At 32.5% G+C, this 26920-nt stretch overlaps 2 protein-coding genes across 4 annotated transcripts in view; both read right to left on the bottom strand.

Annotated features, from left to right (window-relative positions):
- LOC140047000 (GTPase-activating protein and VPS9 domain-containing protein 1-like) overlaps window positions 1-20495 on the bottom strand; it is a 28234-nt gene extending 7739 nt beyond the window's left edge. The window contains exons 1-11 of one of the 3 annotated variants that reach the window (XM_072091794.1): window positions 20289-20495; window positions 12724-13905; window positions 11034-11168; window positions 10251-10431; window positions 9375-9547; window positions 8461-8614; window positions 7592-7822; window positions 6490-6753; window positions 5891-6042; window positions 3141-4214; window positions 2275-2322 (exon numbers count right to left, since the gene is read on the bottom strand). In XM_072091794.1, coding sequence (XP_071947895.1) covers window positions 2275-2322; window positions 3141-4214; window positions 5891-6042; window positions 6490-6753; window positions 7592-7822; window positions 8461-8614; window positions 9375-9547; window positions 10251-10431; window positions 11034-11168; window positions 12724-13833 — 3522 coding nt within the window. In that variant the 5' untranslated portion in view covers window positions 13834-13905; window positions 20289-20495. The remainder of the gene's footprint in view (window positions 1-2274; window positions 2323-3140; window positions 4215-5890; window positions 6043-6489; window positions 6754-7591; window positions 7823-8460; window positions 8615-9374; window positions 9548-10250; window positions 10432-11033; window positions 11169-12723; window positions 13906-20288) is intronic. The other 2 variants (XM_072091795.1, XM_072091797.1) reach the window with 2 other exon arrangements.
- Window positions 20496-20857: 362 nt separating this feature from the next.
- On the bottom strand, window positions 20858-26569 carry LOC140046086 (uncharacterized). The gene is made up of 9 exons (XM_072090604.1): window positions 26449-26569; window positions 26162-26290; window positions 25706-25880; window positions 25103-25224; window positions 24038-24694; window positions 23432-23698; window positions 23085-23228; window positions 22727-22870; window positions 20858-22376 (listed from the first exon to the last, which is right to left on the bottom strand). Exons 1-9 carry the CDS (start codon window positions 26519-26521, stop codon window positions 22006-22008), a joined length of 2082 nt encoding a protein of 693 aa, XP_071946705.1. The 5' UTR covers window positions 26522-26569; the 3' UTR covers window positions 20858-22005.
- Window positions 26570-26920: the final 351 nt, after the last annotated feature.

The raw sequence follows: 26920 nt of genomic DNA, 5'->3' as shown, positions 1-26920 counted from the left end.
CATAGACATTGATTGAACTAAAAAGCACCTACATAAATTTCAACAAAATGTTGACCTACATTTAAAATTTGTTTTCTAAGAATTGAAAGGACTATAGTAATGTTTAACATCAATTGAATTCATCAATATAAAGACAGTCTGGCCTACTTTTGAAATACTGTATATGTATCTTGTTCATTAATTACATTAAATATAAAACAGTTAAATAATTAATGAAACAGAAATATTATTAGTGAAAGTTTAATGTAAAAAAATCATATTGTGTGTTGCCCTACTCTGAATGTTATTTCACTTTAAAATTTCTCAAGGGTAGAAAAAAAGCAACGACCTTAACCCATATTATTATGTTGCATCCCCTAACATAACCCTCTTCGAAAAAAAAAACCAAACTTCTGTCTGGAAATTCTCTTATAAGTATTACTGTACAGCCTTGGATTAAGAGGGTAAACATGCATGTACGACGTGACAAATAAATGAATTTGAGGCAGACGATATTTTTAGTGAGTGTTACTCATCGAAAGAAGGAATGACAACAAACCTTGAAAGTGATTGAATCATGTATAAACAATGAAGGCATGATCAGTCAAATTATTAATGCAATTATATGGGACGAAGCTAGATAATTTAATTTTTGCTAAATGGTAAAATTAATATTGTTTTTTTATTTGTGATATTAATGTAGGACAGGTTTGTTTGAAATGTCAGGCATAGGAAAAGGAAACATTAAATAGTAACAGAACATTTTAGCGTGTTTTAGTGTGGGTAAATTTGCACTCTGTAGGCGTAATTTAATTTTGACCTTTTAATTTTGAATCCTAATTCTGAAGTTATGCAGCTCAACAAGGTAAAACCTTTAAAAACTATGCTTAATGACAAATAATCTAGAATCTGGAAAATAATCTAGAATCTAAACAATAATCCCTAATACAAGATTAAGGAATTCTTAAAAGTTGTGTCCATGTTTTAAGGTAGAGCATTGGTGCAACCCAAAGTAAAACAACCTTTATGGAATAACAAACAGTAAATATTATTTTGTGATTGGCAAAATAATTTTATAATACTTAAACCATGCAATTAGTATACATCGCAGTCTACATGCAAAACAGACAGTATGTACGCACACCAAAACATACAGTTATGAAAATAAAAAAATAATATATATATAAAAAAAACATAAATACAATATCACTACAATAAGAACATAAAATTAATAACTCATAAATAATACTAATGAACACCCACAATTTAAATAATTACTATATTATAAGATTTCAATACATGTTTCTTGTTGTTTTTTTAATCAAATCAATTATATAGAATGAAATAATAAAAAAAAGTAAACCTTGGTGCCATTCTTTGTACTAAATCCTACATTTTTTTTAGCTACAGAAGGTTTTTTGGCGGTTTTTTTCCTTCAAATTTAGCAAAATAATAAACACACAATAAAAATCATTCAATCAAAAAAAGACAAAATAAGGATTATAAAACAAGCCATTGTTTCAAACCATAACTATTAGTTTTCTTTCTTTAGTTTTTTTTTCTTTTCTTTTTTAATTTATTAAACATCACAACAAAAAATGCTTTTATCATTCGATATAAAACAGGGAAAACAACCAGTTCCAGTAATTCTACTGTAGTTAGTTCCTTAATACCTCCGTAGTCATTTAAGTTTCTTTATCAATTAAATTGGAAACTGCTACGTTAAGATCAGTATCTACAGACATATTCCATCGCAAGTGGATAATGCACTATTGTTGCATATCGTTAATGCGCAAGATCAGTCACCGATATATTTTGTTGTGGGAAAGCTGATTCCTTTGCAAAAGAATCAGCAGATGCAACATTTTATTTTGAGAACCAAAAGAGCAGTCACCAATATCATTCATGGGAAAGCTGAGAAGCATGATGATCAATAGAGGATAAAGCAAATATTTGCTGATATAATTGGTGAGTAAGTCGATTACGCAAGGATAATTGAAATTTGAATACATAATGTCCTGCCAAATTATTTACATTCCAACAGAAATTGAGTGATCTCCGCCCACTGTTTTGTAATTCACCAGAAAGAGCCCAAGAAACCATTTTCATTTCAGTCGGTTAGTATGAATTGTCTATCTGTCTTTACTGTTGATTTAGCATTGCAGTCACTATGACCAACATAAGGAATTTGCAAACAGAATTATCTATTATACTAGAATTAAGGGAAAGAACTACAGTAGAAGTAATTTGACAAGCGAGAGCATGGCATGGAAATTAGGAAAACTGCTGGTCAACCTTAAGATTCCGTGCTTTCATAGTTTTAGCCTTCATTTGCTGGTTATTCTGAAAATGTATATATAAAATGATATGAGATATATATATATATAAATTTTATATAAATATTTGATAAAAACGTAAATATATATATAAGGTGATAATAGTGAAGATTGGAGTGAACCAGTAGTAGTAAGAATTAGTGAAAGTTGGTAAGTTTGTTTTAGTCAGTGAGTGAGTATTAAGAGAAGAACTACAAGTACACATACACTACGGTACTGTACTACCAGTTAATTTTTTCTGAAGTGTTAAAACAGAAATCATGAATAATGCATGAATAATCTCTTAGTCTCACTTTAAAGAAAATGGGTTTTGAACCCTAGTCTACCGAATAAAATGCTGAATACTAAAGACACAGATGAGCGGTAATGGTACGTGTTAAACGGAAAAAAAATGTCATTTCTTATGACCATTTACATACAACATGGAGTGGACATGTGGTCAGAGCAGAAACCACAGGATAAAGATTCTACGTGAAACAAGCACATGGTTTTCCGCATACCGTTAACACTTTTTTTGTGTAAATTGACCTTAACCATTTACCCAAAGAGCAGGCTTGTAGACAACTGTTGACAAAGTACTATCTATTAGGTCTTAATTTATGCAATATTCAAGATTTCTGCCTTAACAAGTTGGAAAAAAAATAATGCCCACAGAATATATTAATGAACAACATCAACAAAATCTAATTTATAGAAAGTATTATAATTTGCAATTTATGATAAAACAAGATATGTAAAACCATCATTATCTATCATGTTAGTACATTGAAATTGGGCCATAAATTAACAAGAACATGGCAACACTATACACACATGTTCACTTACAGCCTTTTCTCCTGTGTTGCTTTCAAAGCTGATAGACCGACCAAAATTGGTTGCAATGCTTGGTTTGGTGTAGCTTCCAGACGATGTCAAACGTCCACTCTCTGAGGATGCCAGCATTCCAGAGGCACTGCTAAGACTTCCGGAACTTGTGAAGCTATTCTCGCGCAAATGTGTCAGGTCTACAGATTCACCGGATGCAAAACCGCTATCGACACGTGTTGAACTGTAGGAATTAGATGACGGTGGTTCTTTGTCGTTGGAAGGAAAGATATCCCTTTCTTCCATACTGTGATCTTGAATGGAGTCATTTGTATGTTCTTTGGGTTTATTTACAGATTCTTCATTGCCAACGTTTATAAGTGCATCTTCAAAACAACCTTTGCAGTTTTCCTGTGTGGGGGTAAAATCATTTTCAAGACAAGCTCCCTGTTCCTTGTCCTCATCAAATGGGTTAGGATTACTAGATGTATCAAATGGGTTTGTTCTTCTCTTTGGTTTATCAGTTAAAAAGAATATATCGTTTTCACCGTGAATTGGATCAACAGCTTTTTGAGAGAATGGGTGACTATGTCGATTAAACGGATTCAATGTGTTGGACTTTATCGCGCCATTGGAATGAAAATCCCCGTTGCTTAATTCGTAAAGAGGATTTGTCACTCCAATCGGTCCGCGTTGTCCTTTCTCATCGTACAGTTGTGACGTGATTATAAATTTTTGTTTAGGTCTAGCACCAAGAGGAAGAGTGTTGGATTGTTTTGAGGAAGTTTGTTGATGGTATGTATTAGTTGCGAAAGGATCAAAGTCTACCAATAATGCATCAATTTTAGATTCAGACCGGGAAGCTTCCAATTGATTTAACGGCGTCGATAATTTATTATTTCCTTCTAGCTCGTAAAAATGATCCACAACAACAGTTGATGGTCTTTTATCTTGAGACTCCCGATTGGTCGATTGCTTCGAAAATGACGGCATCCCAAAATCATCCAATGGGTTCACAGATTGGTTGGCATGGGCTCCGCCCTCCTTGGTAAAGTGGACTGTTGGTGTAGTAAGACTGTCTGTATGTCCTTGCGCCTATTAGAACCAATGGATAAAATACTTCCACTTAAATGATTAATTATCCAAATTATTTGTTAAAACAATAATACCAACATTATATAAATTATTTCATCATCACCAGTTTAAAGTTTGTCTCTTATTTTAGCTCTCTTCTGCATACTTTTTTTCACTTCTGTAACTTTGTTCTTTCATTGTAAATGTTATTTGTGTGCAGAAAAACATATAAACAAACAAACCAACCAGTAGAAATTAGCAGAGATTATATCTTCCAAAACCACTTGATGTTTGTGTAGATGTGCAAGGTTTTAAGAAATTTTATTTAATTTTATTTATTATTATTATTTTTTAATGCTTTGTACCTTACAGGTATACTTCAAATTGATTGTGCTATACTATCCAATATAGACCTGTCTTGCATAACCTTCTTTCACTTTTGTTCAGTTTTATCATTATTTGCTTGTTTCCGTCACAAGGGTTTTGTCTAATGTCAGTAATATTTAAATGTTGTCTTGTTATCTGTTGATTTTTGTTTGTATATATTATATTATATTATAACTGTTCTGTATATATTATTTAAATTAGGCCTACTTTGTATTTATATATGTTATAAATTTTATTTACTTTTAAACGTATAACTGGACCATTTTGGAAAGCAGTACTGCATTACCAAAAATGCAATCCAGCCAAAAGAAAGAATAAATAAATAAACCCTGTTAATAGTGACGTTTGGTCACTGTAGGGTGATGATGAAATAAAATTTAAAAAAATACAAATTTTAAAATTTAAAGATCTAGAATACATTGTTAAATTAACATTCTACTTCCATGAACTATGACCTGGTAATCCGAGTAAAACATTTGAAACCAGGTTAGCCAAAAATTTAGATCAATGATTAACTGATAATAAATAGCAAATAAAAACAAACAGTTAAATAAGATTGAAACATGAAAACCTGATGACATTTTTACCTTAACCAAAACAGATGGAGACAATATTGAAAGTGCAAATATTACGGCATTGTGAAAATATTCAGGTAGTGATATGCCCAAATATGGTAGTGATATGTCATCATCATGTCCATATATGGGCACATCACATATTTAGGTACAGTTACTTATGCACACATTTTAACATTTAGCAAGTTAATGAAGACAGCACACAACAACCATAGGGTGAAGAGTTTTATCAGGATGTTTACTTTCATCCGGGCATGTTAGTCTGCATCCCATCCAATCAGATTAGAGGAAAGTTATTAGATATTAACCAATTACAAGATGGCTAGTAAAACAGGCATGTTAATAAGGCCAAAACAAATAATTCATCGCAAAAATAGAAAATTCAATCCTGATTAAAATTTGTAATTATATTCCTAAATGGAATTGTTTTATTCTCCAATATACCATTTCTTCCATTCTCTATTTAAAGCCTTTTACTATTAAATACTAATAGATCACCTAGCATTTTAATATTCCCTTACATATAGTTAGTGTGTCTTTGTGCATGTGTGGTTTGATTAAAAAATGCTCTTTAACTTTTATGATATGGTTGGTAATTTAGAAGTGGGTTAATTTAAAAAGACGGTTCTGCAGATTTGGTTGTGTTTAAATGTGGCCTGACTTACAGTACAGTGGCAAGCCACTACCAACTTCCAAACAATTTCTTAATTTACTAATGCAGAAAATAAAACTTACCTGTTCCTTTTTCGGATTATCCTCACTTGGACTATCATTATTTGAACTCCGACCTATGCTCTGACTGCCATAGGAACTGCGACGTGAACTTTGACCCTCACTTACTTTCGAAGACATTTGTTCTTCATTCTCTTCTTCCAACAATTCTAAACCTTAATATAACATAAAATATTGTAAATCTCATATTGCAAAGAATAAAAACAGTTTATGCTAAATTTGTTTAACATGAGCATATTCACTATAAGTAATTCTCAAAATAAATAATAAATTTTGTTTAAATAATCAAAATAAACTTAAGAAAAGCAGTCAATATTATATGACAATAAGAGGCTGCATAACATGAACATGGGAGCCGGGAAGATAAAATGTTTATTACTGGCTTTTTTTAAAGAATATAAATGGCAAACTCTTAAGCGCTGTCTACACTATCAAACTAGTTTGGCAAAAAAGGTGTGATGTGCCTATATATGGTAGTGATATGCCAAAGTATGGTAGTGATATGACATCATGTCCATATATGGGCACCTCACATTTTTGTCACATTTGATAGTGTAGACAGAGCTAAAGTTCATTTTGAGATGTCACTTGTTGGAACCTACCTGTTACTTCAGGAGCATCAGCAACCTCTATTAACCTATCATCCAATGCTTCTGAATCGCTTTGTAATACGTCCACACTCCAAGTCTCACTTGTGGTTTCTGAAATCTCGATAGTGCTCTCTGGAAGCCGGGCAACCGCTCCAAGTGCACTGTACTCTAATTCAGACTCAGAGATTTCCTGAAGTCTTTCTGTAGGATTAGCTTCTGAGGGTTCGGAGTTATCACTCTCGATAACGTCTGTACTCCATGTATCACTGAAAGTTTCTAAATAGAACAGAATTTAAAACATATTAACAGTTAGATAAAAATACATCCTGTATAATCTATGATACCCTCATAAAATAGCCATCTTAAATGTAAGAAAAGACAATCTTACAGTAGTAACGTACATGAATGTGACGTGTAAAATATTTATGCGTCTACAGAACATTTGGATTTATGTTTTAAGCTCTGCTCTGTCTACACTATCAGTTTGACAAAAACGTCTGATGTGCCCAAATATGGTAGTGTTTTGCCCAAATATAGTAGTGATATGACATCATCAAGTCCATATATGGGCACATCACATAAAGTTTGATAGTGTAGACAGAGCTTTAGATATTCTACCTGTTTTAGTTATGACACAATAGATTTATTGTGGACCTTTACTTAATTTCTTCTTTACTTCTATCGCACTTTACATGTGATTTAAAGGATTTCAGATATTGTATATACAGTATATATAATTGAATGAGGAAGAGTTCACAAAAACAAAAAAATATACAGTATATAGTGTACAGTATATATGTGTAATGTCTAAATCTATTGTGTGGTTTGGACCACATCCTTTTGGGAACAGTGCATTATGATATGAGTCTATTTTTATCATAAAATACTTTTATCTGCTTTTCAAAATGTCCTCTAATTCGAGAAAATTATTTTTCATAGTTCTGCTCTTACTGATATGATAAAGAAGTAAATTGACAGCATAGCTCTGGTAACAAATATGAAACAGAAGTTAGACAGACAGACAAACAGGTTTTGTTTAATATTAAAAGTAATAAAAAACAAAAGGCCGGTTTTCAGTACAAGATTATAAAAGGAAAATTGTAACAAAACTCACCACCTAATCCATGCATTTTTTTGTTCTCAAGTTCATCTCCAATCTCAAATTTCCCAAATCTATCTGTAATATTGCCACTGTTTGGTAACTGAGCCGAGTCTATGAGATCTGGACGTGGATTGTCTGTTGTGCTACTGGCCAAACTTATAGCAGAGCGTGGTGTGTTCCGACCACTTATATTACTCGTATTTTCATTGTCATAATCAATAGAATATACAGAATTTGATGCACCTAGGAAGAAAAATATAATACATAATTATAAAGCTCTGTTATATGTGACAAACAACAAAATGTGATGTGTTTATATATGGACATGATGTTGTCATAGCACTACCATATTTAAACATATTACTACCATATTTGGGCACATCATTTTTTGTCAAACTAGTTTGATAGTGTGGACAGAGCTTTAGTATTTATACGTGTGTTCAATATACTGTACACACTTTTGCTATTGCATGTATGCTGAAATTGTACAGGGAAGGTTTTAATCTACATTTGAGAATCCCCTGGGTGCGGGTATCTTTCCTAGTACTATAATAAAAAACGAATAGCTGATTGATCTCAATATTTTGTTTAGACGCAAAACCAAACATCAATTCATCGGTACTGGATACCATTCTTATATTCAGTGAATAGAAAAGGGTAGTTAAAACCTGCTTTAAAATTGAAATCTGGATTCTGGGATTATTTAGGTTAATTAAGATTAAGATTTTGATTTGTTACAAAGGTCATATCAATTCATTGTGCGCACGGGAAAGTTGGAACATGCTTCCTCTCTAGCGGTTTCAAATCGAGATGAAAAATGAATATGTATGTCATAGGTCACGCCAAATTGAAAGCTCAATTTAAATCGACAAAAGACGTACCAATTGACATAGCTTCCATAAGATGATCATTGGCGACAGAAGATGCCTCTGCTGAGAACCTTAGCTGCTTTTCTGGGTGTTCATTGATTGAACCGAGGTTGGCCCGTTTGTCTTCATTACGAGTTTTTGATTTCTGTGGTAATGAAGCCAATACCTGCAAAATAAAGATGACATAACTTGTATACAGTGGAGCTGTAGTTTGGTGGTTACTGTGCTTGCCTTCCAATCCCAAGGTCCAGGTTCAATCCTGATCTAGTGATAGGATTATAACTCACGACTCTTTCAACTCCACTCCCTAAGCCTCAAATGAGACTTAGTTTATAAGCACGATAAATTATAAAATAGTTTATCCATCCTGTAATTGGCGAGTTTGTGCTGGCTGTTGAAAGCGTATGAAAAAAAAATAATAATTCAGTAGGATTCCCTTCTTTTGGACATCCCCAATTGAGAGGTCACCTTCCAAAAAACAAACAAGGGGCAACGTATATTCAAGGGAACCCCTTTTATATATTTATTTATATTAATCCAACTGTACAACTAGTACAGAATAAGCGATTATCTATTAGTTTATCCAGATGATTTATTTTAGACAAAAGTAATTTTCAGATATATGCATGTCCACATGTAACAAAGTCTAACAGTGCAAGGCACAAATCAACTTTTGTAAGGGACAAAACGATAACTCACATTCTAATGCTCTGTCTATACTATCAAACTTTATGTGATAAAAAAATGTGATCTGCCCATATATAGACATGATGATGTCATATCACTACCATATTTGGGCATATTACTACCATATTTGGGCATATTACTACCATATTTTGGCACATCACACTTTTTTTGTCAAACTAGTTTGATAGTGTAAACAGAGCTTGTTTTCAAGATCTTTAAAAAAAGTAAACAATTACTACCTTGTTTTCTGTTATCATGCCTGGACATTCGTTTGGATGGTTTCCCAGAGAAATGACAAGAACATCTTCTGGTTGGGTTACCATATAACTATCACTAGGTGGTGAGCCATCAACATCTTGTTCCTCCTGCACTGGTGAAGGTAAAGAGCTTTTACTTCCAATTTTCTTAGCAACTGAAATATAAATTTTTAAGAAACGTTTTAAAGCAAAAATTAGAAATAAAACATAAACCTGATGCTTGTGTTGATATTAATAAAATAATAATAATTTCAGAGTTTCGGCCTAGCTTACCATCTAGCCTTCAAAATTGGAAGCAGTAGATTCATTAAATAACAGTTTACTTTGAAATCAATCAATCGATCAATCAATGAATGTTAACGTCGAATAGTGAGAATATTTTCTGAGTTGAATATCAAGAGCTGAGTTGAATAGAACATTCAATCTTTCTACTAATGAAATTATCCTCCCAATTCACCTTTAAAACACTCATGATTGTATAATGTAGCCCTCTTTAACCTGGTATTTATTTTCAGTAACTTTTCTGCTTAACGCTCTGTCTACACTATAATATGGATTTATATATCACACATACCACTCAAGAGTGCTCAAAGCGCACTAATGAAATTCAAATATCAAACTAGTTTGACAAAACAAGTGTGCCCAAATATGGTAGTGATATGACATCATCATGTCCATATTTGGCACATCACATGTTTTGTTAAACTAGTTTTATGTGTATACGGAGCTTTAGTTTTCTAGTGAAATATGATTGCTCTTCATATCATCAGATTCAGAAGTATGAAGCGCAAAAACAAATGTCAATAGATCTAAGTCAGATCAGGATATTCCTGACGGTACCTTTAAGTGCAATGTTACCTTTTCTCGCGACAGATCCAGGTGTTCCAGGTGGCGTACTTGCAGGTGTGTGAGACGAACTTGTACTGTTGCAGGGAGTAGAAAGATTAGCTGGATTTGGTAGCACAGACAATGCTACTTCAAGATCTTTCAACTCTGGATTAGTAATATTGGCAGCTAAGCATGATCTAAAGTAGGCCACCTGAAATAACATACAAACATATAATTAGGTGATCATTTAGAATAAAATGATCACCTATTGTTATTTTATATTAATACTGTAATATTTTAACTTTAATATCAAAAGAAGGGTATTGTAATCTGAATTTTTGGGTATTTTCTTTAGTTTACCAAGTTTGTCATAATGGCTGTTGACAGTTTGATTAAATTATTTCTCTAAAAAATTGGTAATGTTTGATTAATTAATATTTAAAGAGTAATTAACAGGACACCTTCAGGGTCCCAACAAAGTGTCCTTTTTGTAAGGGTATAAATTAGATAGATGTTTGGTGCCCCCAAAGGCGGGGTTCTATGTATACAAATTCAAAATAAACACAGTGCATATATAATGCAATGTTTCTTTCGACATTTTCCTAATAATGATACTCATACCAGTCGATAGGCAAATACCCTCATTGATTGTACTGAATCATAAAAAATACTCCAAATGTTGACGACTATAAAGAATGTCTCACCATAGTATGGTAATTTTAGTTTTACTTTCATGCAATTCACAACATTGTACGACTTATTATTAGCTTTTTCACCTGAAATAGGTAATTAGCAAAGTGAAATTAATACTACCATATTGTATAATTCACTTTCACAGATAAGTGAAACAGATCGCGTCATTCCCTGTAGTTGGTTGTTGTTTATTGCTGGGTTGGCATTGCTAGAATGACTGTCAATGACTGTGTCCAGATATGATGACATACATCCCTAAAAGAATAAAACAAATATCAAGCTATTTTCTTTCCATTCAGCTTCAACAAAAGCTTAGGTCTAGTCTAGAATAGAAAAAATCTGTTGGCCCCTTCCTTCACTAATGTACATCTTAGTGAGAAGTTGAATAAATAAAAATAACTTCTACAACAATTGAAAAAACTAAAATTATTAAAGGTATACTGTAGGTACGCAGTAACTGCAGTCAGAATAATTTTGACATGATCCATAAAAATGTCGCATATCATTAAGAGATATCAATTATTTCAAGATCTAGAATGTGAAAAATACAGGTTTGTCAAATACATTCTTAACAACTCAATAACTTGTTGTGTTTTATTTAATTAAACATGATGTAACAAACATTTACAACAACTCTGTCGGCAAGGTATAAAAAGTGTTTGAGAAAAAAAAATTACGTCTCTGTTGATTGTCTATTAAACATTTTAGCAGAGTGGTACTGTACTGAACATTAACATGTCGTAAATGGGTACATTTATTATTCATAATATTATCACAGTACACCAAAAATTGTATGTTTATAATTTAAAAATTGAGGAATTAAAATAACTCATCCATAGATGGACACACTTTGCCATTTTACAAAGTGTACACACTATGTTTATTTTCAATAAAAATAAAATATTTGAGCAGAGTTAAAATAAACTAAAATTTCTGTAAAATAATAATTAATTCAGGTTAAACATCCATGATGAATTGAAATATGATTGATCGATAAGAAATTTTAATCTTTATTGACAAAATTATGACATGGAGATTAAATAATAACACAAGACGTCGGATACGATACTGAAGACGATAAACTTAATTCACACTACAACTACATTTTTAATTTAGTAATTTCGGAAATGTTGTGAGCTTAGTGACGCACAGTCATTCATAATGATAGACAGTGAAAGTGAAACTTTATAAAAGTATTGTGATAGAAATCTATCATCAATCAAGTATATACTGTATTTAAAATTTAAATAATAAAGCTATTCTAAAAACATAGCAGTACTATTTTCATTCATTCATGTTTTTATTTCGGAATACCATGGTGACATAATACTGTATATCCATAGCATTAGCATAGCGTTTTAGTTGTGTATGTACTTGAAAGGTTTAAATACATGGTTTATATTAATAAATGATGCTGTCTTTTGAAAATACAGGTGTGTATGTATAACTGTAAATATTGCACACCTCAACCATCTAAGGTGTGGGATATATTTGTATTGGTGTGTGTGTAAAGGTTTACCGAATTTAAAGTGTGCTTTCTGCAATAAATTTTAGTTCCTATAAAAAAAATGTAATTAGTAGTTCGAATACAATACCACATTTTCTTAGCAACTCATTTTACAACCAATCAGAGCTTGGGAAATGAGTTTAGACACGCAATGGAAAGGAAAAACATAGCTATTGGCTCTCGTAGTGGAAAGGGTAGTTCGATTTTTTAATAATCTATCAAGAAGATAGTCGTAAGGAAAAGTGAATTTTGCCTGCTAGAGTCATGTAGTTTGACCTGACAGTGCATAGCAAAATTACTCACCTTGGCAAAGCGACTCAATACATCTCCACTTTTAACTGGTGTATCATCTCTCATTAGCGAAAGACTCTGCAGAATCTGAGCAACCTGCATCAAATTGAATCGGGCGACCTCACTTATCAAGATATCAGAGGCGACACCGTAAGGTTCCGGATTTACAATAGCAGGACAGATAAAACAGGTCAGTAACAAGTCACCGCACATGGCACGCACTTCCATCTGATCTACTTTCCCGGAACGAATTAAGATTTTATAAAACTGACTGATAATCCAGTCAAGACTCTGTGGAAAGCAGAACATACTGTTTTTTAAACTAGATATAAATTTGTTACAAAGTGTTACAAGTTGATTAAAAACACGCTCTACATATTCTTGTAGCTTGGTGTTATACGTTGGATTATTTTTCGGCCCAAAAAGCTTCAGTTGCTCTTCTTGACTCAAATGATCGAGCAGTTTCCTCGTATCCGTCTCAAAGTACATTTCATTTTCCATAAGCAGTGCCATAACAGGTTCGTGAAGAGCGGCAGTGAGATATAATTTCCCAGAAAACAATCCTTCAGTAAAAAGTCGCATAGCATGGCTGAACGCGCAAGATCCACGTCTTAACAAACGCCGCGGATCATCATTATTTGCTAGTTCAAATTCCATTAGCGCTTGCAATAGCTGAAGAACTCGTCTCTCATCTTCTTGAATGACTGCGTTGCCATAAACTGAAGACATTACAAGATGCACAAGACTTTGTATTCCGAACGGGTAATCCCGCTCTCCCTGCGCCAAACACATCGCCACAATTCGCGGATTGTCTTTTAAACAGCATAAGAACTCTCCATATACCGTATCCTGAAAACCAAGTGTTTTGTAGCCATCGACAAAGAAAACTTCTTCCAGTGCATTGGCACGTTGACAACACGCTGCAGGAGGCGAGTCTGCATTTGCGAGTATTAAACTATTTAAGGTTTGTCTTTGATGGCGCGATATCCAAGACACGCGGTAAAGTTTGTCTGCTAGCTGTGTCACCTCTTCGTGAAGTTTCTGAAGCAAGTATTTTTCAGAGGTGACATATAGCCTCTCTTGCTTCAGATGTCGAGCTAGGTCAAGTAGGTCAAGATTCATGGTGGTAAAAGAGAAGTCAAAGGTTAAAGTAAACAGATTATGGTGACATCATCAATGGTGTGTTATGGTCACCTGAAAATAACAAAAAGTATAAATTTTATTATAGAATTTAATATTTTATGAGATATTTCTAAACTATAAATTAATAAATTGAACACACTTACTTTGTAGAATATTATATACTGTAGTATAAATAAATAATCTAAATATTTACAATGCGCTCTAAAAAATAAAAGGTTGCTTTAGCAAAAAGTAAACGAATAAAAAAGCTGAGTTATTTAAGAAAATATTAAAAACATTTCAACATTGACAAATTACATACACTATGAGGTACAGTGGTTGGAATTTGCCTAGTTTGTTTTGGGCACAATAAAACTGTGTAAATAATAAGTACTTCACTATTATTAATAATACTATTAATAATATTAATACTATTAATAATATTATTAATAATAATACTCAAAGAATAACTCTACTAAGCCAAACCAAAATTTAAAGTTAGTTCACCTTACTGGGAAGTGAGACGGTTTTAAGTCAATAAGACAATGGAATCACAATAGAATGTTCCGGCAGTTGATCACTTCCCATACAGATTAATAATTACAGTACAGTGTGAGTGGTATCATGCTCCACCACTAATATAGTTTAAAAACCAAACTACTTCCAAAAGTATTTATAATATAGTACAGTATTACATAAAAAACACATAGTATTAAGGCCCATTTACACTACAGGTAGGGCGATAACGATTGACGATAACAAGATAAATATGCATTTTCATACCTAAAAAACAAATAAATTTTAAAAAGTTTTGATCCTAGAACTAAAGGATTACCTGTATCACCTATGCCGCCTTAGATGAAAATAGTATTTCCACAAGTCCAATCAAATGATATCATGATTAGTAAGAGCGATAACATCATTATAATACAACAATTTTATTGTTTTTATTGATCATGGTGGATCATGATTGGATTTTCAAAAATATTATTTTTATCAAATACATCATACATGATTATCCTATAGTTCAAGAACGAAAACTGTTGTAATTTCTTTCGTTTTATCCATAAAAAATGTATCTATTTAGATCGTTATCGCCTAGTGGAAATGGGCCTTATACTATTATTATATGGAAACTCTAATTAAAAAACTAATAAATACAAAAAATTAAATAAAATATTTTACTGAAGCTTACTGTAATAAAAAACATTAAAAATGTATAAAGTTCATCTATGAGTTTAAGCGGATAAAAGAAAATGGATTTTTGAATGCACAGTTTATAAATTACTAGGTCAAAACCTCAATGAGAAAAACATGAACAGTTGGTTATATGAAACTTGTGGATGATTGTTCAGATTGTCATTGGAAAACTTTGGTTCCTACTGAACTATTATTAGTTATTACTTTGTCTAATGTTGTACAGTACACTTTGTACTGGGCTAGAAAATTGAATGTAAAGCATATTAATCACTTTTTCCCCTTTTCCATGCAACCTAGATTGTTTTAGGTCTACTGTATGTTAAGTAGGGCAGGAAGCACTGAAGTCCGGGACATCCGAAACACAACTGGTTCTGACTGGGGTTCAATTAGATTGATTCCTGGTTAGCGACAAGGGCGTATCCCTTATACTTTGGTTTTTTTTGGCATGGTTGGAATACCTTTTATCGTAAAATAGTTTATGTACAGCGCTTAAAAATCCAGGATATTATCTTTATTATTATTGTCACTCAGTAATAGATGTTATAACTTTGTATGCATTTTTTTATAATGATTTTTCTAATATATATTCGAATCGAATATGTGACTACAGTACCTGAAATTATATTATATACTGTATTTATATATTATAATTCTATTTAATGTGACATACAGTAATATAATCATATTAACCGTTACAAATTTGAAATGTATTTTTTGACGATACCAACATTGCACAAATCAGCAAAAAAAAAATACAAGTTTATATTATACATTGCCAAAAATCAAACAATTTGCCCAAGACCCAACTGTAACAATACATTAGCATGGAGCTATAATTATAGCTCAATGCATCCAATACAAAACATGTACAGTACATCTTCATGAAAAAAAAAAAAATTTTCTAAGCTGTACTATATACTGTACTGTAAAGTACTATATTATGAATTGTTCTATGTATAAAACATTTTATATAACACCTATATAAATTCCTGTCATTTGATTGGACGAATGTGGGTCACATGGCGTGCAATAGTACGCACTATTCAACGATCGTTAAATAGTACTTTTTGAAACATTTTTGTGTACGAAAAAAAAACGTCTAGATGTTATATAAAACAAATAATGAATGTTTTGTATTCGTGTAATGGTACAAATAAGTACTTTGCCTCGTTGATATAACCTTTCATCATTCACCTCGTGCCATTATTTGTACCATTGCACTCATAAACATTCATTATTTGTATACTATGCAATATTTTAATTAGTTAAGTACTGTGGCACATGCATATATCGGAACATCTAAACATCCGTGGAGTCCATGGAGTCAGGTTTAAATGTCAGTATTGGATTGTACAGTGAGCCCTAAGGTGCTACGACTTCCTGTGACTGTAGCGCAACAAGTTCATGTGATTACGTAGCTCATGTATCTCGTTTTACTGTCAAAAAGATGACCTTCTGTCTACAACAGGTTTCCTGGTGCTTTTTGATTGGTCAGAATGTAGGTAAAGTCCGCAAATGCATGTGCTTTCTTCAGACAGGTGATATGAGCTTTGGTTCAGTTTGACCTTCTACTATTATAATGCATCTGTCAGACCACATTTGAACTTTGGATGTTAGTGTTCATGTTTTTAGGTAAAGTTATCTAGGTACCTGTTAATTAACTGAACTGGAACAAAAACTAGAAACCCAAAAGTTAAGCAGACTATATATATTATATATATGCTTTATAATGCATTCTGAACATAACTAGACATTTATGAAAGTACTTCTTCTTCTTTCTTCTATTTTAAGGAGCAAACTTCATAGTTGAAGGCTACTGCTCCACTAAGGGTTCCATTGTGACATAGGCAGCCAACTACGGCGCCAATACGACAGTGTGTGTGTATAAATGAACTAGTACATTGGAGTAACTCCCTACTCATCTCGAAAGATGTACTAGAGGTTCTTTAAAGTGCACATGAGCCACATGTACACTGGACCTACGGTTTATAGTCCTTATCCGAGAAGACTTGTTTTACCACCAGAACCATGGAGCGAGTGAGCCTCGAACCCATGCCAATATTATGGCTATGAATTTCGGTTCCACTGTCTTAACCGCTCGGCCACACTCACTCAAGTATGCAGTGTATTAAACTGTTCTTATGTATTTTTCCTATATTTTTTACAATAAATCATAAATTAGATTATCTTAAAATTAGATTACAGTACATGAATAATTATCATCGATATCATCTTTTCTTTGTTTGAAACCAAAAACCAAACTATTATTGAGTAAATAATCTGTACTTTAACTTAACCTAAAACACAGAGATTATTAAACAAAATCCCAGAATTCTGATTGAAAACTGGAGAAACAACTTTTGATTATGAAATTTCACTTCCTGGGAAATACTAGAACTTTCATTTTTAATGTCATCATGACCTTCTTTGTTCAGAGCAAAAAAAAAACTAAATTGTACAATTTTGAAAAAAAAAATATATTTTAATTTGTTATACGTATTTAATTTGTTTTTCAAAGGAATTTTAAACAGGAACTAGATTTATTTATTTCTTTATTAATTTTCAGTCATAATCGACTGGATTAAAATGTAATGGATTAAAAATATAAAACAAATAAAAATATTTTTAAAATATTATACTGTACTTTAAATAATATCACGGATAAAAATTGATAACATGCCAATGTGTACCTTCGCCCATATTTTCCTTGTTTTTACCTTCAGTCAAATTCTGGGATATCACTATACTGTGTAATTTGGATAGTTACATGTAATAATTTACAAATTGTACATTCAATTTCAAAACAAGGTCATTGCTTATAATGCAAACATATGTTAACATAATTTTCAAACATTTGTCATCATAACAGTATGTAAAACTTTGTTTTGAACCATAAAGCTTGGTTGCCACTTTGACGCAATGGAAGGGAGTATACGCAACGCAAGGGCGTATAGCGACAGTTCAAATGATCCATCGGGGGAATTACTTAACACAACATCTTAGTAGGAACAAAGCTTATAAAGAAATCTCTATCATACTTGGCATTATTTACCACAAGAATAAACTGATTGATTAAACTTGAAGGTACATGGCTGCCGGGTGTAAGAGAGGCGCTTTGAAACTAGGCATAAAGGCTATACTTCCTCTAAAATTATCAGAGTAGAGAGCATACGAAAAGACATTGCTCGTTGTGAGGTGTGGTACGATTCGGAAACCGTTTAGTACTTCAGTTACTCCCTATTGAAATAAAGATAATGTTTGATCATTTGATCTAGAGTGAAAACATCTCGCAATCTATGGTACTGTACCATGTCTCCAAACTTTTAGTGGTTTTGGTCTCTTACCAAATTTATCATGCTCTCTTCTGAAAGAGCAAGGGCTATTGTCGGTTTATCGGGCTATTGTCGGTTTATCCAGTTATTATTAAGCACAAAACAGCTAAATTTATTTTTGCATACAACAATGAATACTGTTTACATTACAGTTTATTATTTTTGAATCCCTAGACTTTGTAATAGAATGATGCTATGAGCCTGCTATGGTAATGTATTGTCAAAACTACGATCTCGTTTTAAACAAATTAAAATTTGTTCCTAAATGTACTTGTTTGCTTGTGAGATTAGGACTAATTACAGTATCCGTCAAGATTCTAGACTTGCCGTTCAGTGTAAAAGTAGCATGTTAGATGTATACTAAATACTATGGTATTAAATATACACACAATTTGCTGTACCAGTCAGTAGAGTATCTATGGTGACTCATTAAGAACAGTGTGACAAATCAGCATTCCACTGGGGTTTACCTTTTGACAGGAAATGATCAATTTACCATTGAAGTGCTTAGAAAACATTTTAATAAAAGTAAACACTTAAAAAACACCATAAAATGGTAATTATGGTTCATTATAAATAAACTTTATTGTTTTTGTAATGCACTTCGTATAGTTAAACAATTGCAGTGCAATTTGCAGTTTCTATGCATCTATTTTATTAATATACTGTATGTGTTTTCCAATTACCGTTTTTGTATAGTAGTAACAGTATGGCCACCTGCTATCTACTTATTAACAAGCAAAAAAAAAAACTTCAGCTGAATATTAGTTTCCTTTCTAGATTTTTTAGACCTTTCAAAGATAATTTATGATTCATAAGCAAAGCTTGACAGTAAACTTTGAATGTGTGGTAGTTTTGTTCCAGGGTTCAGAGTTAATTTTAATCCATTAGGGTGGTGACAAATGAAATCAGTCGCATTTGAAAACGATCGCAATAAAATCAACTTCTGATATATATGTTAATGAAGCACTGCTGACACGCTTTTCGTCTTTACTCACCATACGATGTGTTCTTTCTTTGCTTTCAATCAACATACCCAAAATTTATTTTATCATGATCCAAAAACGTTACCGTGAACACCTGAAGGGGAACACCTGAAGGGGATCCCCTGAAGGGTAGGTGAAAATATTGCTGCATGATTATGCTGAAGATCAATTTAATTAGTTATTCAACTTCTCAGCCTACTAAACAGTACTTGTAACAAGTACACCCCCTCCGCCAATATACTGGAGGAGGAAATATTATATATTTAGAACAAAATAAATAATACACTATAACCTGAAATATAGATAAATACAAATAAAAAAGTACGCAAAAATAAACATAAAGCAATTAAAGAGTAATAAAAGCTAAAACGCTGATTCTTATAGTGTTATACACAGGGTATAAATTAGTTTAGACTCAATCATAATCATAATGTTAATAGACAAATAAGTGTAAGAATAAGATGGCGTTGTATGCAAGTTTAGCATACACAACAGGGAGGGAGAGTTAGTAGGCTAGAGTATTTTAGGGCTTAGCCTAATAGAAAATAGGCCCAGACCTAGGCCTACCTACTAGTACTAGGCTAGCCTAGCTAGGCAATAAATACTAGGCCTAGGCCTAGTTAGCTAGACCTAGGTAGGCCTAGCCTAGCTAGCCTATATTAGTAGGCTAGCCCTACCTAAATATTGGGTTTGACCTGGCTAGCTAGTAATATAGCCTAAGGCTAGGCCTACCTACTATGAACCAAGCCTAGGCTTACCCATGAACCAAGCCTAGGCGGACTAGGCCTAGGTGTAGTGGGCCTAGGTCTCCTAGCTAATCTAGCCTAGGCCCAGTCGGCCGCCCAGTCCAGCTCTAGCTTTAGCTAGGCCTAGCCTACTATACTAGCCTAGGCCTAGTAGGCTAGAGAATTGCAGTGTTGTTGTGAATATTACTTACAAAATAAAGAGGACAGACTTCAATCTGATGACCTGGATGCTTTTAATTCCACGTGTAGTATTCCCGTCAATCGATATTGAAACATCTGGTGCAGTAGAAACAAACAGTATTCATGACTCAAAGACACTGTGATGCTAGGCTCAGCAAGAGGCCAAAAAAAGGGACAAAATGACGATGAAGATGAACGTCGATCGTGTGCAGGGTGGTCGTGTGATAGTCAGTACGCCGTGTCGTGCAGCCGCGCCGCAACGATGATTATGATAATTAAAAACAACACATCTGGGGGCGCTATAATAATAATTGTTTCAGAGCCATAATTATGACTCTGAATTGTTTTACCCGGCCAACACAAATTATTTATTTAATTTTGTATATTGTCCTCCCGAAAAAATAATTTAACATTTTTGTTGTTGAATATGCCATTTTAAAGTCACAATAATAGTTTTTAACAAATTACATCAAAGTAATTGTTAATAACTTTATTAACAATATAAAATGGCCTAGGCTATTTAAAGTCTGATTTATTATCATTCACTTTTCATGTTTTTTTAGGGATCAATACGATCTCGAAACACTTTATTTATTTTTTAAATTTATTTATTCAAACGAAATATAAGAGGCAATGAAAGGCCAAACAGCTAGTTGGTCATTCCAAACAGTGCATATCAATAAACAAGATAATTACATTCTACAATTAAAGCATCTACAAGAAAGCAACAAAAACTAGGCCTAGAAACACTTTCAATTACATCAAAATTATATTATATTGAGATAATTTATTAATTTGGTTTTAAAAGAACTAATTTTAACGAATTTTAGCGGATAATTAGTTCTGGTAACACGTGGGATATATGATTGAAAAGAAGATTCTGTTCAGTGCATTATTTGCAGCGACGAATATAAAAATGAGTACCAAAAAGAGCTACGAGTAACACGTTGTGGATTAACGAATATATAGGCTAATAATAGTTATTTCGGGAAATATTTTGCAAAACGTCAGCAGTCGGAGCTAAAATAAGTTGCATTACAAAATACACACATTTTACATAATACATTGAAACCCACATAAAAATGAAAGACATAACATAACAATGGCTATTCAAATAAAACTAATGAAAATTTAACCCTAACACCAATTAATTCAAATATTATAAAAAACGTTCATTTTATCAAATTAAAACATTAAAATAGGAACTGAATGTTTCAGTAGGCGCGGCTAATTATTACCTTCATCATATTCACCTGTTAATTAGAATTGTTACTTAAAAATTAAATTCAAATATCTGACTTGCAGTGTATTAATTACATTTATGTAATTGATGACGGTTGAGTTTGGACAATTATTTAAAATGTAGCTCTTTTAAAAAGTTACTGCTTCGGTCAACATTGCATCTCTAAACATCTCTAAGTAACGAATTTGCTTTTTACAATGTTAAGTATCACTAATAAGCTATAAGCCAACTATCTAATCTACTTCGAGCATATAATGCTAGTCTAAGGCTTTGTCTGCACTATCAAACTTTATGTGACAAAACAAAACGGGGGTTTACCCATTATATGGGCAAGATGATGTCATAACACTTACATATTTGGGCATATCACTACCATATTTGGGCAAATCACACTTGTTTTTTGTCAAACTATTTTGATAGTGTAGACAGAGCATGAACTATTGTAGCTATCATGTTCAGTGGTATTTTCCACGTACAACTTTGCATTAGATTTCTTTTAATTCTACTGCTTCTTGGACCTCATTGTTATTGTCTGCCATCTGTCCTGCTGTTCGTGGTGGCGCGTTCTTCTCGATGTCTTTCCAGAAGCGTATCTTCTGATCCTCGTCAATATTGCCGCCATTCCAATTAAGGTAAGTAATGGTCTTCAACAAACTTTGTATGTTCTTGTCCAAGTTCGGTAAGTTTAATACATTTTCGTAAATTATCGGCAGTATATCAGCTCGTTGATTGAGCATGTTACCCAATGCAGTTTCGAATTCGTATTGACACCAGCCGCTCTCAAGGAAAGCAGGCGAAAGTACGAGTATTGTCTTCCAGCTGTTATGTACCGCCTCTGTGATGTTATCTATAATGGCTAAAAGACAAGAATAGAAATGTTTTCTCAGTTCTTTTCGGAATTAAAGTATACATTTGTCGAGTCATTAATTGATTCTATAATTGTTTATTATATGTCTCACCTGCCCTTGTATAATTGGCACAGCGTATTTGAATGTTGAAAATAAAATGTTCACTGCGGAAAACTTTACAACCAATCAGAGCTCATGCTCGGTTGTGCGTATAAGTTTCCTCATATTGAACACAATCTTAATTGTATAGACTAGGTCTACCTTGGTAATTACAGTTTTTAAAAATGTATTTGTTACACAGTTTTTAAATACACTCATGACTACATTGTGGACAAAAGAAGGGGGTAAAACTACTCACTACTACCCGGTAAGAAGTTCTTGAAATGAACACAGATTTTGAATCCCATTTCTTCCAATTTTGGTGTCAGGACATTTATCACAAAATCTTCGTCACCTCCTCCAGATTTATAAGCAATGAAGAAATCAAATTCTTTATCTCCTTCTGTAAATAAAATGTAAATGAAAAGTTGGTAGTTTTTGCTTAATTGTAATAAAGGAATATTGATTGATCGAAAATGAATCATCAGGCTATTAAACATAATAGAAAAGGGCCACTAAAATCATATTGATTGAGTTATCGACGAATCATAATATGATGACGAAATATATGATGATAATAGGATGATTATGAAAAATAAACGATTTATTTTTCAAACCTCTGTTTTTGTAGACATTTTGGCGAGCCTGCATCATTCTGATTCTGAATCTATATTTGTACACAATCAGTGAGAGTATGGCGACACAAACAACTGCCGCAACCACTGAACAGGGTAATATAATTTTTAACGATATTTCAATTCCTAAAAAGAAAGAGTACATTAATGTAATTAATGATTTGTATCATGATATTTCCACGAGTTTACTTCTAGGGGGCGCCTTTTTTGCAACAAATTATGTTTAGTGTATATTATCTTATATATAAGTTTATGCAAATACTAAATCAATCAAAATAAATATTTAAAAAATTGAATAACAAAAATATTGTTAAATATCTCAAACTTACTTTTCACAGTCACATTTGTGACGTCAGCATATGACTTTCCAATTGAGTTTTCTACTTCACATCTTAATTTTGCATTGTTGAAATCGGTTGTAACACTACTAAACTTCAAAACTGGATTTTGATTAATTAATTTCGTTCCATTAGATAGATTAACAAACCATACATAGGAAGAAGGCATTGGATTTGAATTTGAGCTGCATGTGAACGTGAGATCCTCTCCTTCAGTTATGCTAGCGCTTTCCGGATCTATCTCAACCACCGGTTTATCTAAGAACAGAAAATATTAATAAACTAGGGCCTGTTTCAATCATTATAGTTATTCAAAAGCTGTTTTAGAAATAGTTGCTTTGTTTAGGAAAAAGACAAACACAAAACACGTCCTATAGCTTAACTCAGACAAAGAAAGTTAAGAAAAGAAGAAGAAATTGTATCAAAAACTTAAGTAGAGTTTTTAAATAAAACTTAGGGCCTAATGTAAGTTAAACAAAAAGCAAATGTTATATTAGAGTCTATTTAGGTATTGTATAACGACGCCGACGTTATACGACTTCTACAACAATTATATAATAAGGTACAATAATAAACCTAAAATATAATAGTCCTTACATGTAACATTCAGGTATACTGTTTTATTCTCCTTTAAAATTATGGAGTTTTCTGCAACACATGTTACCACTCTATTGTTGTCACTTACTGTAGCAGTTTTCAAAAACTCAATAGACGTATTAAATAGTAAATTATCATCAGTTTCTACATATTTATTAGATTCCATAAAAGGTGAACCATCAAGAAACCATGATAGTTCGACGACTGGTTTACTGAGGTTAACTTCACATCTCATGTTGATAATGTCACCATTGCTGACGTCATATATATCAAGTACAGGTAACTTAATTTCCGTTGATAGACTATCATGCTTGTAGATTGACGGGAAAGGTTTTAAAGGATTAACATTAACAATGACATGTGACTCAGCAAACGTTAAATTAACGTCAAGAAAATCACGTCCAAAATAACACCTATATTCAGATTCGTCCAGTAGAGTAACGTTGAGAATTGTTAGTTTATATAGCCCATCGTCCGGATTATTCTTGATAAACATTGTGTTGGTCGAGTTGATTATTGAAAACAACTTGGAATTTGCTTGGCCTTTCTTCCAAAAAGCGATTTCGACAGGTTCTTTAACTCGACACGTTATTGTAATGTTGTCACCTATCAAGACTGATTGAATGTTAGGTCCTTCGATAAATGGAGTAGGAATTTCTGAAAAGAAAAATTACTATATCATTTTTCATAAAAATGTAGTTTTACGTCACTTGTTTCAATTAAAGTCAAATAGACATGTATTTCCTTCATTTTCAATTTAAAATTAACACATTATTATTGTTATTATTATTATTATTATTTCTTACGACTTTTTCTTTTTGAAAAAAAATAAAAAAATAACCAGATTTCAAATTAATTTCAAACAACTAAAATTGTTTCAGACTTCTGCTGTTTATTCGGGATCATCGAGACGTGGGGTGACAGTGTCAGTAAAGTAAAGCCCGACAATGGATGATACGTATCATGTAAGGGGAAGGTAACTTTGGAGTTGAAAACAGGATATCAGAATAGTATCCGAAATATATGTAAACAAATTGAGACAATTGAAAGACACTGTAACGTTACCTAGCACATTAATATTGACGGTAGTTTTTAAGGATACAGATGTATCATTTGTGGTTTCACATGTATAGACACCATTGTGCTCAGTTGTCACATTTTGTAGCTGATGTACAGATTTGACAGGTCTAGTTAGAGAAAAATACCATTGAAATTACACAAAATATCCAATATATATGTATGTATATAATAATATGCACATCTAGAAGAGTTAGAATACTGCAACCAGTTCAATTACAGTTTCAATCAATCAATCAATCAATCAAAATTTTGCGGTTGAGTATTTACAGACATTTTAATATAATAAACCATGGGGGAAATTGCATACTCTTCGTGTTTGACATCAATATGTTGTTTCTGAGCATGCGGCAGATTGTCATTTCTATACTACTGTTACACAGCTGCCTATTTGAGAGAAAAAAACACTAAAACAACGTGATACTAGGCATAAAGAATTTCACTTTGCTGTGCGACAAAGCCATTGTTTTACTTTGAGCCTATTCTATACTAGCAAACCTTCGAGAACCTTTGTTTGCAAACTCTGAACTGCTTGAAGTTTTCTCGAAATTGTTCATATTATTACAGTAGTTTTTAATTCACATTACTTACTTAGGATAGTATTTCTCTGGAACAATCGTGTTGACAGCCCAAAGCTTTTCGTTATTCTTAGTCCACTGTATATCACCATTTGTCAATCCATGAGATGTACACACCAGGTCGTAATCCGAACCCCATGGAAGGTAGATATGCCTTTGATTAAATTTTACATCCAGCACAGGATTGACTATTGAATAAGTAATGATGGATTGTTAATCAATTGAACGTGCATATACGGTGATAATAAATTTAAACTCAAGTCAATATTAATCGCAATTTGATACCTAATAAATGCAAAATAATTATATCCCACATTTGTGATAACCTGGTATGATATTATTCTTAGGAATTCTTTTTTTCCATCTTATTTTATGAAGATATAGCTTTGTTATTACTTCTGTTGTACGAACGGTCATTTTCCTTAAAAACGTAATCTTAACAAAACAACAAATAAGGTACTGTGCTTACGATTTTCACAACTGTCACTTTCAAAGCCCTTTGGACATAAACATGTGCCATCAAAACCGTGACAATTTACTCCATTTGAGCAGTTACACGGTTGATTACAATCTAAACCGTACTTCCGATAGGGGCAACCTGAAATAGTGCTATATATTAATAACTTTTAACTTAACAATAATATGAATATAAGAATGCTGCATGTTTTATACTTGGAACATAAAGTAGAACGTCTATTTCACTATTATTGGGCCCATGTGTCCACCTCAGCGTCACAAAATAAATGAACAGCTTACCTAACACTTGCATTCTAAAAGTAATAGTTGCCAGATTGAAGTCATTTACAAAAAAAGGGCAAGATCCAGCCATAAATCTCTCAGAATGTATATTTTCAAATGATATATGTAGTTTATATACAGGCTTCCTCTGTAAACCTATATATATATAAACAATACATAGCTTAATATTAATTTATATAAGAAATATAGAACCAATAAGTAATCAACTAAACACATTGCATATCTATTCTAAAGTACACATTTTTTTCTGGTACAGTAGTTTCATAACATAACATGTAGGATACTATCTACAGACTTGTATATTCCAACAAAAGGATATGTGAAATTGTTGGAACATCTTCCTTGAGGGACTGCATATACAGTCAGTATATCCGATACGTTGGTCATATCTGTAGAGGACCGAATTGAATTGAATTGAAATTTATATTTATACTGGGTAACCTCTTCAGTCAAAGACTGGTCTCCCAGA

Source organism: Antedon mediterranea, chromosome 4 (genome assembly GCF_964355755.1).
Source record: "Antedon mediterranea chromosome 4, ecAntMedi1.1, whole genome shotgun sequence".
Lineage (NCBI taxonomy): Eukaryota > Metazoa > Echinodermata > Crinoidea > Comatulida > Antedonidae > Antedon > Antedon mediterranea.
The sequence above is the reverse complement of the archived record's forward strand: the minus strand, read 5'-3'. Positions and strand labels throughout refer to the sequence as shown.

Coding starts and splice junctions, on each gene's coding strand:
- LOC140046086 (XM_072090604.1), bottom strand. CDS start 26,521: ATGGCTGGATCTTGCCCTTTTTTTGTAAATGACTTCAATCTGGCAACT. Junction 23,229..23,431: donor CACAAATGTGACTGTGAAAA/GTAAGTTTGAGA, acceptor CTTTCTTTTTAG/GAATTGAAATATCGTTAAAA. Junction 22,871..23,084: donor AAATGTCTACAAAAACAGAG/GTTTGAAAAATA, acceptor TTTTATTTACAG/AAGGAGATAAAGAATTTGAT.